Here is a 17,534-nt window from a genome sequence, read left to right on the forward strand (position 1 = left end):
AGAGAGAGAGAGAGAGAGAGAGAGAGAGAGAGAGAGAGAGAATGCACATTCCTAACTGTGAGAGAGGGGTGTGTGTGTGGGGCTACAGATCCCATGGCCTGGAGGAACGGACCGTAACCATGACAACAGGCTAAGAAAACGCTAATAAACAGCTTTAATTTGGGAGAAATGAAATTCGGGCTCCGTCAGCGTTGGTATAATGCTAATGGCCAATACCATGTGAACTTTGGGATCAGTTGCTGAAGCGAGTGAATAGATAAACGTAGATAAGCGTGAGCGTTAGAGCGTTAGAGCGTGAGTGAGTTTGGAAAATTATATGTTTGATAGCATACTGCGAGGGGCTGTGAGCTTGTAGATCGGCTATTTTCACAATATGTATCTGTGGAACGTATAATGCCTGCAATTCCAAGTACTTATGAGGGTGGGGCTGGGGTTCAAATATGATTCTTTTGGAGGGAGGTCGCGGCCTGAATAGCTTGGGAACCTTCTGCCTATACCAGTGGTTCTCAACCTTTTCAGGCCGTGACCCCCAAAATAATCACGTTTTAACTGGAGACCCCCTCCACCCTGACGAACACTAAGAGTAGAGGCATTACATTTTGAATAACACGGTTCTATTGTGAAAATAGCCGATCTACATGCTCACAACGCCGGCGTTGTGAGCATGTAGATTGGCTATTTTCACAATTTCTGTCGCTAATATTTGACATCTTGGCCAATGTTTAATTTGTCATTTTAGAGTTATTTAAGTCCTTAAATTGTCACTTTAGAAATGTGCAGATACCGTCTATACACTCATACTGCATGTTGGTTTGATTACTTTTGAGTGAGAGAACAATGCTGCACGTTAAGTTAATCAACCTGGGGACCCCCCCAAAATAAGTTGGGAACCCCCTGGGGGGTCCTGACCCACAGGTTGAGAACCACTGGCCTATATACTACATGCTCCAAACATTGATGGTTGTGTGGATGTGGTTGGTTGGTCCACCAAGAGGAGGAGAGTAGACCTCCTGGCCGGATTGCTCATATAGGAGACTTACGGCGGCACACTCACGCTCCCCGAACGCTAACCATTAGTGACCTTTAGCGCCACCCCTGCGGGGTCAGAATGTCAACGTCTGCACACAGCATGTATCATAATCTAATATGGCAGCTTGCATGGTGGCGGTGAACCCAGCACCCTGCTGGTTGTGGTTATAGGGGCGTCACAAGGGGGGGGGGGGGGGGAGTGGGACTGAGTTACTAGTGCCCAAGGTGGAGGGGCCTTAATTATTTTATGCTTTAGCTATTGAAAAATAGCAGATATACAAGCTCACAGCGCGGCACCGAGTGCCGCGCTGCGAGCTTGTAGATCTGCTATTTTTTGAAAAGTCGTGAAAATGTGCGCAAATCTTTGAATATATATATTTTTAAGCGAACATTTTGTAACTCAAATTTTGCTTCTGGGGGGGTCCCTGGAACTATTTTTTTTTAGATGGGGATCTGTGGCCAAATACATATCATTTTGGGGGTCCTTCACATGAAAAAGTTTGAGCACCACTGACATAGAAACATAGGTTTTTCGACAAATGTTAGCTTGCACACTCGGTGCACACTCGGTGCCACGCTTATACGTATCTGCCATTCTTCAATAGTTAACGCGCAAAATAACGCGGAATAATGCGTTCCCAGTCTAAATGGGTTAAACCTCCTCCCCCTATGAAGAACATTCATGGGGGGCACACAGTGAATCCTTGTACCCAGGGCCCAGAATTTGGTGCGACACCCCTGGTTGTGGTGACCCACTGGCCCGTCCTCTATAGCACCGTGCCCTTCTTCAGCCCCGCTTCCACTTGGGCGCTAAGAGCCTGCGTGGAGCCGCTAGGGAGCGGGGCTGTGTGTTGAGTGACCAGCACGAGGAACTGTTCATGTTCCGCCTTCTATTTCAGTGGTCCTCAACCTTTTAAGGCTGTGACCCCCAAAATAATCACATTTTCACTGGGGAAAGTGCTCACAACGCCTCGCGTTGCGAGGTGTTGTGAGCAGCATGTAGATCTGCTATTTTCACAATTTCTGCCTCTAATATTTGACAATTTGGCCAATGTTTAATTTGTCATTTTAGAGGTATTAAAGTCCTTAAATTGTCACTTTAGACATGTGCAGGTACCCTCTATACACTGTTGAGTGAGAAAACACTGTTGCTGAACCACTGTTCTATTTGAATGATGCAGGGTTGACTGACTGGTTGATGTCATTTTATGACTGGTTTAAGTGTTTCTCAAACTTTTTCCCGGCCTGCTCATTTGAAGCGGTTTGGGGTTGAATGTCTTGCTCGAGGACACTTGTGCCAGGGAGAGCCTGGGATCGAACTGGGAAGTGGGAACCAACGTGTTCACTCAATGACTACCATTTTGTTGCTGTTGGGCAGAAACCTCTTCCATATTTGAATGTTTGTTCTGTTTTTGTTTCGTTTTTTTGTAAATTAATGCCCTACTTGCAGGGACGTGCTGGACCCCTGATTCAGCCTGGGAAAAAGAGTTGGAGAGGCCCTCATTGCGCGCTATAGAGAGAGATCTCTCTCTATAGCGCTGCTGCTACTCAAAGATTTGCCATTTCAGATCATGACAAGTGACAAGCCAGTGGGCCAATTACATGAGTTATATTTCGTCATTGTCGGGTGGAAACCTTGCATGTCCAAAACCATTTTAAAAATGATTTAAACTAGTGAAAACAGCCGATCTACAAGCACACAACGCCTCGCGGTGCGAGGTGTTGTGTGCTTGTAGATCGGCTGTTTTCACTACTTTTGTGCGACGGCCTTGTATGATGAAGCAGGGCTTTGCTTTGCGAAAAAATGTACACATTTGAAACTTGGAGATACTAGGTTTCTGTCCGACATTGACAATTTACTTTGTTGGCCGCCCGGCCCCCAAAATGGAACGAAGGCCGACATTTTATGTTTATTTATTTTCCTAATGGCCGGCCTGGACCGGCCGGGAATGAACCGGCCGTTCGGGAGTTGTCCCGCTTTTCCCAATGGCCAGCACGTCCCTGCCTACTTGTTCATACTACAACGACACAGCAAAAGTAGCAGATCTGAAAGATTGAAAAGTGGCAAGAAGTGTCGCGCTTTGAGCTTGTAGATCTGCTACTTTTGTTCCTTTGTACTTTTTCCACCACAAACGGCCTAACATGTTCACTTCAAGACGAGGGCAAACTAAAGCCAGGAGCCACTTTACAAAGTCCCAGAGGCACAGATCACCTTCAACCATAAGTCAACTCAAACAAAGGGTCAAACTTGTTCTACTGCGATACAACCAAAATGTGGAACGCCCATACCGAAGGCCTTAAAGGAGTGTGGTTCCCTAGCATCCTTTGAAATCGCCCTGAAAAACCACTTACAGGCGGCAGCCATTCGCAACTGGCAATAACAAACCTAGCCCAGCCTCCCCTGACCCCTCTTTGTATTTACCTACTGTATATCTATTTTTTGCACTGTTTATTTTATTTTACTTTTTTTTAACTATCTACTCTACTGCATAGTACTGTGTTCTATCCGTCTGTCATTCAATGTTACTGTATATGAGATACTTCAATGGTTTTCTGTGTAAATAAGCCAAGTGCTTTCCTAGGATCTCCTTTTAGTTGACCGTGTACCAGTGAACTGTACCGTCATGAAACTGTACCTTTTTCTATGCAAACGTCTAATAAAGTCTTCAATCAATCAATCAATCAAACACATTTATCACATAGATTGGAAATAGGGGGAGACATTATTAGACTGCAAACCAAGCCAACAAAAGCTCATGAAATGAACATATCTTAGTTTTGTAGCTAATCTGCACAAAACGTGGAGCGTAAAAGCAACAAGTGATTGATGGGGGAGTGAACTCACCAGGCTTGAGAGTGCCTGTCTCAAGTTGTTTGCAATGCAGCTGCAAGATTAACGAGGTGGGAGGGCACTTTTATCGACATAGCTGCATACTAGGTGAAAAGTGAAAATGGCGTAAACCTGACTGATGGCCGCCAGCTCATTTAAATTGGAATATCGCTATAAATAACGATGATGATAGTGGAATTATTTGTCAAATGTTCTTCTTGATAAGAGCCTTAAAAAAGGGGGCCAGAGGCAGCACAGCAGTATAAGGTTATTTACAAAGTTACAGAGAAGATAAAAGAAAAACAAGAACAGAGTACAGTAAAGAGCAACGTACAGTACATCAAGAAAGGGAACAAATAAAACAACTAAAAAAGGGTGGCGCAGCAAGACGCCCAAGAGGACCCTCCCTGGAAGGTACAACTATAGTACCAGTAAAAAAGCTACCGTCGTCCTAGGTTAGGAAGGTAGACCTCATCAATAAAAAACACGCAGCCCCGTCTGGCGACTCCGAGCGCAAAACAGGCGAATGCCTGAAATCCTTTTTTCTCGTTTCTACTGTGTATACTGTATCTCAGACCCGCCGGTCAGAAAGAAACAATGAAGAAACACAGATTTAACACTAAAAAAAGGAATAAAAACAAAGACCACCAAAACACAAGCCAAGTCTGGCCAATGTTAAGGGTCACACAGAAGAAAAAATATGGAAAAAAAGTAAGGAAAAAAGAGAAAAAAAAGAAATACTGCGGAGCTAACAACTAGGGGCGACCTAATGTGAACACTCGTTGTGTCTTGCACGTGCCTGCTGAAAAGTAACAGTTTTGGACACCGAAATGTAGCGGATACACTTATCCCGAGCGACAATACTGGCTAGCTGGTGTGTTGGTTCTACTGTACAGTCAGTATGTGAATAATATGGGTTGACTGACTAGTCGAGTCGTGGTGCGCACCATGCGCAAAACAAAAGGAGGAAAAAAATGAGACAACTGCTTTACTTTACAGTATACGTTTAAAGCTTACCATCTTAGACCAGGGGCGTCAATTGGGTATGGCAGGGGTATGCAGCTGCCATACCCTGGGTCCAGGGGGGAAAATAAAAGTTACTTTTAAATATAAATCCATGAATGTCTCTTTGTCTATCTGTTCTAGTTATTATGTTGTTAAATTACAGTAAAATAACTACAAATGCAAAATTTAACAAAATGGTCACTTTAACAAGGTATTATAATTATATTCTCCTCACTTTTATTCTCCCCATCTTGATAAATTGGTATATTACCAAGTTCCGCAGGTTAGCTGCAGAGGTGCAATTAATTATTGTTAATTGTGGCACGTTTACTAACATGCCAAGTTTATCTGCACTTGAACAACCATTCCAGGCTGCCATATCCAGCCCAAGAAACCGTAGAAACGGAGGAAAAAATAAATTGTACTTCTTAAAATAAATGTATCATGCCTGTTGCTAAGGTATGGCAACATGACTGGTGTCTTGCAAGCGCGCGAAGGCGCGCTTTCAAGACACCAGTCATGTTGCCATAGCTTAGCTTTTTCTGAACCGACGCCACTGCGCTTATCCCGAGCGACAATACTGGCTAGTTGGTGTGTTGGTTCTACTACAGTATATGTGAATAATGTTGACTGACTAGTCAAGTCGAGGTGCGCACCATGCGCAAAACAAAAGGAGGAAAAAAGGAGACAACTGCTTTACAGTATACGTTTAAAGCTTACCATCTTAGACGCGAGTCTCTCTAGAGAGTCCCTGGAGCATGTCAGTCTAAATAAGTACCAATGAATCCCGGAGCGGGGTTGGGGGGAGAATAAATGACGGAGGTCGGCAGAGGGGACGCCATTTGTCAGCCTGATAAGGTGGGCTTTGACGGGTGCGTACCGGCAACAGGTTCAAAGGTCATCTGCTGTCACAGCGCGCCACGCAGCCATGCAAGTAGATGAAGAAGGGGCGGGAGCGGGGGTTGCCAGATTTTGCGAGGTGAATAAGCAACGAGGTGTATGAAAATAAGCCCAAAGGAAGCGAGTACTGTATAGGCCACATGAGCACTTTAAACACAATACATTGGCCATTTGAAAATAGCCGATCTACAAGCTCACAACGCGTCGCATCGAGACGCGTTGTGAGCTTGTAGATCGGCTATTTTCAAAAGGATATCTTGGTGGAAAAAAGTGAAACATTTTGAATATTTTTTGAGACATTTTAACAACACAAATCTGGTATGGGGGTCCCTGGCATGAGATATTTTTAGATGGGGAGGTGGACAAATACATATTAATTTGGGGGTCCTTGACATGAAAATGTCTGCGAAAAACTGGTTTAAAACGACGTTAGGAAGCAAGCCCAAATAAGCAACTACACTTTAGAAACAAGACGCAAAAATACGCAACCAAAAGCGACCATAGTCACCATACAGAAAAACAAGCCCAAAGTCACTTATAATTAGCAGACATGGCAACGCTGGGAGGGAGGCACGCTCCACTTGGTTCTCAAATATTTTCGTGTCAAGGACCCTCAAAGTAATGATGTATTTGGCCACGGATCTCCCATCGGAAAAAAAGATTTAGTGCCAGGGACAACCATAAAGAAGATTTGTGTTAATAATACAAACAATCTAAATTATTCAGCATCTTTAAAAAAAATATTCATAGATTTTTCACACACACACAAAAAAGGAAAATAGCAGGTCTACAAGATCGCACCATGACATATTGTGAGCTTGTAGAGCTGCTATTTTAGATTGGCAATTCTTTGTAAATCTACTATTAAAGATTGGCTATTTCCGATATTCATTGGTACTTATTTAGATCAGTGGTTCTCAACCACAACCAGTGGCTCGGGACTTTGTCGGGGTTTGTATTGTAAAGTGCAATGTGTGATGTCATCAAATTGTGATTTGCAATACAAACCCCAAAATCAATCCTCTAGTTCTAGGCAACACATAAGGGGGGGAACTTTTTATTTTTATTTCCACACAACTCCTCTAAGGTATATTAATGACATAGTTCAATATTGAAAATGGGTGGTCTTCCCCTTTAATGTGCAACATTGTTTTCTCACTCAACAGTAAACAAACCAACATAAAGTGTATAGAGGATATCTGCACATTTCTAAAGTGACAATTTAAGAACATTTCAATACCTCTAAAATGACAAATGAAACATTGGCCAAGTTGTCAAATAGGCCTATTACAGGCAGAAATTGTGAAAATTTCAGATCTATATGCTCACAACGCCTCGCGCTTTCTGCATGCTCACAACGCCTCGCAAAGCGAGGCATTGTGAGCATGTAGATCTGCTATTTTCACAATTGAACCGTGTTATACAAAATGTAATGCCTCAACTAGTGCTCGGGTCCCCAGTTAAAATATGATTATTTTCGCAGCCTGAAAAGGTTGAGAACCACTGATTTAGACTGACATGCTCCAGGGACTTGCAAGAGAGACTCACGTCTAAGATCGTAAGCTTTAAACGTATACTGTAAACACCAAGTCTCTCTTTTTCCTCCTTTTGTTGTGTGCATGGTGCGCACCATGACTGGACTAGTCAGTCAACCCACATTATTCACAACACCAACACACAGCCGGTATTGTGGGTCGCTCTGGATAAGAGTATCTGAAGTATAACATGGGGTTAAAGTGGTTCAACTGACTGTGATTGTGTGATAATATGTTAATTTGGCAGGGGACCTCCCTGGTTCTCAACCTGAGGGTCAGAGGTGTCAATTGGGTATGGCAAGCTATGGCAGCTGCCATACCTTGGCTACAGGGGAAAATAATAAAATGTACTGTAATCGTGCCTGTTGCTATGGTATGGCAACATGACTGGTGTCTTGCACGCGCACGAACACCAGTCATGTTGCCATCCTCTTCTTAAGTATGACATCATTTTGTAGGCAGAGGAGAATTTCTGCCCCCAGTTTCCGTGAATCTTTTTACTATTTTTACTATTTACACATTTTTCTTCTCTTTGTTGTTGAAAGGAAAGTTTTAGAATTATACTTTAGTCGTTATTCTTTAGTCGTTGTTTTTTGAAATAGCGAGGGACAGAAAATGCTCTGGGGGCAGATTCTCCTCTGCCTACAAAATGATGTCACGGCTTAAAAGCCCCATACCTTAGCAACAGTGCTGTGGGTCCTCAAATTATTTGGGGGGGTCCCCAGAAGATTAACCTAATGTGCAACATTGTTTTCTCACTCAACAGTAAACAAACCAACATAAAGTTTAAGTGTATAGAGGGTATCTGCACATTTCTAAAATGACAATTTAAGGACTTTTTAATACATCTCCTCGGTCCCCGGTCCCCAGTTAAAACAATATATTATTTTGGGGGTCGCGGCCTGAAAAGGTTGAGAACCACTGATATAAAGTACAGGAAACCCAAGCTCTACACCCCTAATAAAAAATAAATAATAATCCCATTCGATCTGCCGATCTCGCCCTCCCGCCCCGCATCTCCAGCGCGTCGTGTGAAGTACATTTACTTAAGTACTGTACTTTGGAAGTATTTGTACTTTACTTGAGTATTTCAAATTTCCAATACTTTGACTTCTACTCTACTACATCTCGGATCCAAATATTGTACTTTTACTCCACTGCGATTATTTGACAATTTTAGTTACTAGTTACTTTGCAGACATAAATTATAATATTATAAAACATACATAAACCACTTTAGCTCTATTTCCTACCAATAGCTGTTTGAAAATAGCTGATCTACAAGCTCACAACTACTTTTACTTGTAACAGAGTACATCTACTGTATAGCGCCGTATTGATACTTTTACTTAAAGGGGCACTCCACCACTTTTCAACCTGTCTTCATATAATAGGTCCTCACTAATGTTCATGATAAAATAGCACCATTTTTTTCTACTCAGTCTGGGTCTCATAGGAGAGCTGTGGGCGGGTCAAATCCATCCATCGTTTGACAGATTTAAAAAAATATATATATTTTTGAAAAAAATATTTCGATTTTTATTATCGCGAAAACAATGGCTTCCACTTTAAAATTGCAACTTCAGGAATAGAAAGCCTGCAGTTTCTATTCGCTTGGATTGCCCATTGATGATGTCACTGGTGGATGGATGAGACCCAGACTGAGTAGAAAAACATTGTGATATTTTATCATGAACATTAGTGAGGACCTATTATATGAAGACAGGTTGAAAAGTGGTGAAGTAGGCCTACAACATACTTTGTACTTTTTCCACCTCCCAGTCCTCAACCGTGGGCTCCCACTCCCAGCTAAACGCACAGCGATTGAGCACGAGTCACTGGTGTGTGTCCAACGCGCCCAGAGGTCACTCCGGGGGCCAAACACAATACCCTGCAAGGGTCACATGGCCACCAGAGACAGTTAATGAGCTGACATGAGCACTCTGTCAGTCTCCATCCTCCCCGGTCTCACACACGCACGCACGCACGCACGCACGCACGCACGCACGCACGCACGCACGCACGCACGCACGCACGCACGCACACACACACACACACACACACACACACACACACACACACACACACACACACACACACACACACACACACACACACACACACACACACACACACACACACACACACACACACACACACACACCTATAGTATCTCTAGATAGGAATATGTCACTGTTGGGCAGAAACCTCTTATCTCCATACTCTAACTTTAACCCATTAAACTGCCATGCTTTTTATTTTTTCCTGGTGAAATCTCGATATTTCGACGTCCCATTAGTCCGACTAAGGGTTAGGGTTAGGGTTAGGTTTTTGGGTTAGATTTAGGCATAGTTTTACCGAGGTTAGAGTTAGGGTCGGGTTAGATTTAGGCATAGTTTTACTGAGGTTAGGGTTAGGGTCGGGGTTAGGTTTAGGCATAGTTTTACTGAGGTTAGGGTTAGGGTCGGGGGTTAGGTTTAGGCATAGTTTTACTGAGGTTAGGGTTAGGGTCGGGGTTAGGTTTAGGCATAGTTTTACTGAGGTTAGGGTTAGGGTCGGGGTTAGGTTTAGGCATAGTTTTACTGAGGTTAGGGTTAGGGTCGGGGTTAGGTTTAGGCATAGTTTTACTGAGGTTAGGGTTAGGGTCGGGGTTAGGTTTAGGCATAGTAGCATTCACCAGGTTAACATTCACCAGCGTCGGCGGGTTAGCATTTCACCAGGTTAGCATTCACCAGCGTCGGACTAATGTGACGTCGAATGTAGCAATAACGCTATACGCTCCCATTTTTCTTATACCTTTTAAAAGTAGTCACAGCATATTATCCATCTCAAGTAAATCCAATACGATCGTGCACGATCCACACGCACGCTGCGCCACGGTGTGCGTGAAAAAAGACGGCGCGTTATTCCATCGAGTGGCCCCAAAGGTTAGCATTCACCAGCATCGGCAGGTTAGCTACTCACCAGGTCAGCATTCACCAGCGTTAGTTTCACTGAGGTTAGGGTTAAGGTTACAGTAGGTTTAGGTGGTCAGGATAACAATGTTTCGGAGTACCGATGTTTAACCGTTACAAAGCTACAAGCTGGACGCGGCGCAGGATCAGGAAACAGAGAAACTGGGTTGAGTTTTCCTGCAAAAATGTACATGGGAGCCAATGGAGATTTGTTTATTTGATGTCCGGCTTGAACCTGTTTCCGGGTTGCGGTACTTTTAGAGAAGGTGCACACCATCGTGTTTTTAGCTTAAATTAAATTAAATAAATATCTCAGGAAACTCGGGCGTAGCGGCCTGGACAATATATCTCCCCAGAAGCAAAGATATGAGTTACAAAAGTTCACTTTAAAAAATAAATAAATACTATATTCAAAGATTTGCACAATTTGTCACAATTTGTGAAAAAATAGCAGATATACAAGCTCATAGCGCGGCACTCGGTGCCGCGCTATGAGCTTGTAGATCTGCTATTTTTGAATAGCTAAAGTGCAGTTAATTTGGACACACAGTGAGTACAGTATGAGGTTTCCAGCCGACAGAGACAAATAGTGAGTCAGGGCTAATATAGTCCACAGGGAATAACCCCCCACTGTACCTGATGGCAGCTAATTGTCACATACTGTCAAACCACTATAGCTACGGAACAGTGGAGTATTGGATTTTTTTTTTTTTTCACTGAAGATATTCTGTGCAGGCTGTGATATGGGGTTATTAATGGTACAGTATACCTGTCTGTCTGTCTGTCTGTCTGTCTGTCTGTCTGTCTGTCTGTCTGTCTGTCTGTCTGTCTGTCTGTCTGTCTGTCTGTCTGTCTCTCTATATACAGTCGTACTGTAGTAGTAGTGGTAGTAGTAGTATAGCAGCAGTATAGTACGGTACCTATTTATTTCTGTGTCTGCAATATAATTATGAAACATTGACAGAAAACCCAGTGAGCTCAAAAACGAGTAAAGTCATGACAACCTTCATTTTTATGCTGCACTTTATAAGGGAGATTTATTTACTAACATTGCCCATGGCAGATGTCCCCCTACTGGGCATAGTTCTGTGTGTGCGTGTGTGTGTGTGTGTGTGTGTGTGTGTGTGTGCGTGCGTGCGTGCGTGCGTGCGTGTGTGTGTGTCTGTCTGTCTGTTAGTGCGAGTCTACTGTATGTGTGAGTGTGAGTGTGTGTGCGTTTAATGGAATGAGAGCATGGCATTGAGTGCTTATGATCAAATGAACAGCACTATGGCTGTGTGTGTGTGCGCGCGTGTGTGTGTGTGTGTGTGTGTGTGTGTGTGTGTGTGTGTGTGTGCGTGCGTGCGTGCGTGCGTGCGTGCGTGCGTGCGTGCGTGCGTGCGTGCGTGCGTGCGTGCGTGTGTGCGTGCGTGCGTGCATCACTTATGTGTGTTTTCATAAGTGATCTCATGTTATGACATCACTTGAATGTATTCTTTATGACTTGTTTCACATGAGCTGATATGGATTTCATAAAGCTGAGCTTTACAAACATGTTATATCTGAGATTCCAACAACCCCCAGGGTGCTATGCCTTAAGGCCAGTTTTTCTCAAAACCTTTTCACCTCAAGGACCCCCAAATCGATATGTATTTGGCCACGGGCCCCCATCTGAAAAGATTGTGTGCCAGGGACCCACAGAAAAGAAGATTTATGTCAAAATTATTCAAAAACATTTTTACTTGCGCCAGCAGAGCGCGCAAGTGGGTGATGATAGCTGTCTGTATATGTACTGTATGTGGGTATGTCTGTGGGTATGTCTGTGGGTATGTATGTGGGTATGTGTATGTGGGTATGTACTGTATGTGGGTATGTCTGTGGGTATGTATGTGGGTATGTATGTGGGTATGTGTATGTGGGTATGTACTGTATGTGGGTATGTCTGTGGGTATGTATGTGGGTATGTATGTGGGTATGTGTATGTGGGTATGTACTGTATGTGGGTATGTCTGTGGGTATGTACTGTATGTGGGTATGTACTGTATGTGGGTATGTCTGTGGGTATGTACTGTATGTGGGTATGTGTATGTGGGTATGTACTGTATGTGGGTATGTCTGTGGGTATGTACTGTATGTGGGTATGTCTGTGGGTATGTACTGTATGTGGTGTATGTGGGTATGTACTGTATGTGGGTATGTGTATGTGGGTATGTACTGTATGTGGGTATGTGTATGTGGGTATGTATGTGTGGGTATGTGTGTGGGTATGTGACAAGTGTGATCCCTTATTTGGGGTAACACTTGTCATTTTCTTTGGAAATTGACGTAAACTACAGTACCAGCCATATTTGGCACAACAGGCACAAGTTGGCACATCGACAGAGTGCATTCTAGTTTACAAATATTTGTGTACAAGCTCGCAGCGCAGCACAAAGTGACGCACAGTGAGCTTGTAGATCTACTATTTTTGAATAGCCAACATATGTAAATAGTTAAAGTGTTTTAAATAATTGTGATGCTATGTTAACTACTTTTGCTGTGGACCCCCTGGAACCCAATGCATTAGGCCACGGACCCCCACAACTCTGAGAGTTTACGAATGGAACCTGAATCTGGTGACCGCCTTGAACCCCCAGCAAGGCCACCTGGGTGTCCCCGGACCCCACTTTGAGAACCACTTTGCGTATCCAATTCCATCCTTGATAAAGGACGTGGGATATATTGTGTATCAGCCCACAAGTAGTGAGCGATAGATCTATGAAGGTCTTGGATCCATAATGAATGGAATTCTGAACAAATCTGCGTCTAAGTTTGATAAAGAGGCCGTATCGAGTTGAAAGAGGCCATATCGAGTTGAATGAACGCGGAGGATTTGACTGTGTACCGCCGCTTCCTGAGGTCTTGTGTTACAATGTCTGTTTGGTTGTATTGCATGACATTTGAGAAAGACACTTCGCACTCGACACTGCGGTTACAGCGCGGGGCGCGTAGGCCTGGTAGTGCCTTCTCCAGCTACTGCTATAGGTGGGCATAACACAGTGTGTTGGTGGTGGGGCTACAGTTAATCGAACTAGAATCGCTTTAATTAATTAAAAAATATATTGTCGTTGTCGGGTGGAAACTTTGTATGTCCAAAACCGTTCGATTTTATCATTAAAAAAATTTGCTAAACTAGTGAAAACAGCCGATCTACAAGCACACAACGTGCGAGGCGTTGTGTGCTTGTAGATCTGCTGTTTTCACTACTTTTGTGCGAAGAAATTTGAAACTTGGAGATACAAGGTTTCTGCCCGACAGTGACGATATATATTTTAAGGGGAAAAATGTTATATTTTCCGGCAAAATCTTTCAAAAATGCTAAAAAATTATTTGTAGATCACCTATTTTTGCACAACACCGTAGTAAGACAAATGTCAAAACAAGGCTTAAGTGCTTATAGCTACTTCTATAGCACTTCAAGGTTATTCCACCACTCAAAAAAGCAATCAATAGAATAAGTGCTAAAAAAAATAATCGATAGCTGTAATTTCAGCGCTGTGCAACGTTATGCAACCGTGACTTGTGTGTTCGGCTGCATGTGCGTGCATGTTGCGTGCGTGAGTGTGTTTGTGAGGGTGGGGCAGAGCAGGGGCATCAATTGGGTATGGCAGGGGTATAAAAGTTACTTTTAAATATAAATCCATGAATGTCTCTTTGTCTGTCTGTGCTGGTTATTATGTTGTTAAATTACAGTAAAATAACTACAAATGCAACATTTAACAAAATGGTCACTTTAACAAGGGGTATTATAATGATATTCTCCCCATCTTGACGAGATGGTATATTCCCAGGTTCCGCAGGTCAGCTGCACATGGTGCAATTCATTATTGTTAATCGTGGCACGTTTACTAACATGCCAAGTTTAGCTGCACTTGAACCAGGCTGCCATATATCCAGCACAAGAAACCGTAGAAACAGGGGGAAAATAGAATGTACTTCTTAAAATAAATGCCTGTTGCTTAAGGTGCTAAAGGTGACTGGTGTCTTGCACGCGCGCGAAGGTGCGCGTGCAAGACACCAGTCATGTTGCCATACCTTAGCTTTTTCTGAACTGACGCCACTGGGGCAGAGTTGGGGGGAACGAGGAGGAAGAAGGGCCAGAGACTGAGGGAGACGTCTCCTCGTGGCACCATGTTGCCATGACCCCTGTGGATGACCTACATATGCACCTAATGCTGCTCTTATCTCCTGCTGCTCTGCCTCCTCTCCCCACAGCCCGCATTCCCCTGCTCCCTGCTCCACTTCTACTCTCTCTCTTCTTCCTTCCTTCCTTCCCTCTCCTTCCTGGCCTCCTCATGTTTCTTCAGTAATAGCCCCCCCCCCTCCCCTCCTCCTCCTCCACCCATTACACTGGCCTTCATAGACATTCATTTAGGCCAGGGATGCTCAGCTGCTTCGAGAGTTTGATGTCGATTATTAGACCGATGGTTCTCAACATGTGCAGTTGTGCACATGATTTTATTTGTTTTACTAAACTAAATGTAATGCCTCAACTCCCACAATTCCAGGTGTTTGTCAGGGTGGTCGGGGGTCCCCAGTTCAAAAGAGCACTAGGGGTCTTCAACAGGGGGTCCTCAGAGTCACTAAAGGGGGGGGGGGGGGGGGGGGGCACCAAATCTGGTCAAAATAGGGATGCTAGGGTTATTGCGACCGTAGATCGCAGATTAGTATGTGAACCGTCACAGCTTGTCCGTATGTATCTCTGTCTGTCTGTCACGCCTGACACTGGTTCTATGGGTTTGTCGCTCTGACATCATGCTCTGACGTCACTGTGATGTCAGGGGAACCACTCTTAACAGAATGGGTTTGCCGCTCTGACATCACGCTCTGGCTTCACTGTGATGTCACACTAACAGAATCCCTTTTATGCCCATATATGGAGTTCCCTGATGTCATGAATATTAAGTCCATATCTAACAGGACTTCATATGGGAATGCCCATATATGGAGGCCACATCGGCCAAATACCACACTAACAGAATCCATATATGGCCAAGACAGCTGGCCAAGACAGCCCATATCTGTGTGGCTGGTTCTACAGTCAGGGATCTCCATGTATGGGCATAAAAGGGTATGATGTCAGATGTCATAGACGTCATATGAATTTCACATAACGAATAACTGAGTAAGCATGTTTGGGCTCTCACAGCATATCTCCATATACAGTACATGGATCTCCATATCTGGGTAACAGGGGTCTCCATATATAGGTAACTGGTCCGATATACATCACTGGCCAGATATGTCGCCCTGAGTCTTACTAGTATATCGTCGCTGTCAGGCAGAAACCTCGTATCTCCAAGTTTCGAATTTGTAAATTTTTCTGTGAAGTAAAGCAATGCTTCATCAACAAGGCCGTCGCACAAAAGTAGTGAAAACAGCAGATCTACAAGCACACAACGCCTCGCGGTGCGAGGCGTTGTGTGCTTGTAGATCGTCTGTTTTCACTAGTTTAAATCATTTTTAAATTGATAAGTGCAAAACCAACGGTTTTGGACATACAAGGTTTCCACCCGACAACGACGATATGTACTTGTAGTTGTCATTGTGGTTGTTGGTGGGGACAGCCCTTCAGAGCGCTACAGGACAAGCCAGCAGCAATGACCCTGGAACAGTGCCTTGCCCAAGGACACTGTGACAGTGATGAACGCCTAGGAAGTCCCATAGATCAGAGCTGTAGCGCTGCCACCGCTGCAGAGCCCGAATGACCGCCAGCCTGCATCACTCTGACTGCACGGCTCAGTCATCCTCGCTGCTGGAACCAATACAATACAAGGCCTGGATTCAACATTCTACCTGACTAAACATACCAGAAACATACCAATACAGGGCCTGGGTTCAACATTCCACCTGACTGAACATACCGGAGAACTCGGATTAAAATATCGTCAGGAACCTCTTATCTTCATTGTCGGGTGAAAACCTTGTAATTCCAAAACCGTTAGTTTTGCATTCATCATTTAAAAAATGATTTAAACAAGTTAAAACAGCAGATCTACAAGCACACAACGCCTCGCGGTGCGAGGCGTTGTGTGCTTTGTAGATCTGCTGTTTTCACTACTTTTGTGCGACGGACTTGTATGATGAAGCAGGGATTTGCTTTGCGAAAGAACGTACACATTTGAAACTTGGAGAGTTTCCACCCGACAACGACGATATTCTAAACCTTTTGTGTTTTTTTCTTTTCGTAAACTAACACCCTACATGATCATATACTACACTACTGCGTCACACAAAATCATCAAAAATAGCAGATCTACAAGATCTAATTTTGAATTTGAATCATGAAAAGTACGTTTTGGTCCACCTGACTGAAAAGAAAGTAAAAGTACTCAAATCTTTCAACATTTGTCAAACTTTTTGTCAAAAATTGCATTTGGATAATATTTTGCGTATATTTTCACTAGATGAAGCGTAAAACAGGGCTTATTTGGTTAATGTGGGCTTTGGAATAACAATAAGTAAAGTGTTATCTGGTAATTATAAGGTGCTGTTCCAGTGAGTTTATAATGCCTTATGACCAACACTTATAACACGTTATAAACATTGTTATAAGTTGTCATACATGATATAAACATTTATAACAGGCGTTATAATGCCCTATAAGTGCATTATAATGCATTACAAAAGCGATTATAATGTGTTATGAGGCGACCTTTAATTAAAGTGTTTTCCAGTAACTGTAGTGGAGTAAAAAGTTACGATATTTGCCTCTGAGATGTAGTGGAGTAGAAGAGTAGTAGTACTAGTATCGAAAAATTGAAAAATATAAGTAAATTGTAAAAATTGTGCTATAAGTACAGTACTTGAATAAATGAACCTGGTTACAGTACTTTCCCCAGCGCAGATGACCCAGCTATAAGGTCTCGCTGCTTCAGTATTCCAGAACACACTTTGATAATTAATTCCTGCGTGGGCCCCGGGTAACTCCAGGGCTCTCCTCCTAGATGTGCTTGGCTTGAAACGTGCTCTGAGGTTTAACTCTGTGTAATGTCGCACTACATCAAACCACTACAAACCTTGTCTGACTCTTATTTTTCAGGAAATGTTAAAAGAACAACTCAGATTCAGAGTGGAGAGACAGTCTCTTCAACCCATGGAATATATCGTCATTGTCGGGTGGAAATGTCCTAAACCGTTCATTTTGTGGTCATCATCTTAAAAATGATTTAAAATGGTGAAAATAGCCGATCTACAAGCACACAACGCCTCGCATTGCGAGGCGTTGTGTGCTTGTAGATCAGCTGTTTTCACTAGTTTTGT

General features: G+C 43.4%; 1 protein-coding gene across 1 annotated transcript in view; it reads right to left on the minus strand.

Annotated features, from left to right (window-relative positions):
* LOC308304624 (CXADR-like membrane protein) overlaps positions 1-14,412 on the minus strand; it is a gene marked incomplete at both ends in the record, with an annotated part of 62,107 nt that extends 47,695 nt beyond the window's left edge. Inside the window, one exon of the mRNA XM_080749248.1 lies at positions 14,328-14,412. Within this exon, the coding sequence (XP_080605374.1) occupies positions 14,328-14,412 (85 nt within the window). The remainder of the gene's footprint in view (positions 1-14,327) is intronic.
* Positions 14,413-17,534: the final 3,122 nt, after the last annotated feature.

Source organism: Nannobrachium achirus, assembly GCF_963921795.1.
Source record: "Nannobrachium achirus genome assembly, chromosome: 19".
NCBI lineage: Eukaryota > Metazoa > Chordata > Actinopteri > Myctophiformes > Myctophidae > Nannobrachium > Nannobrachium achirus.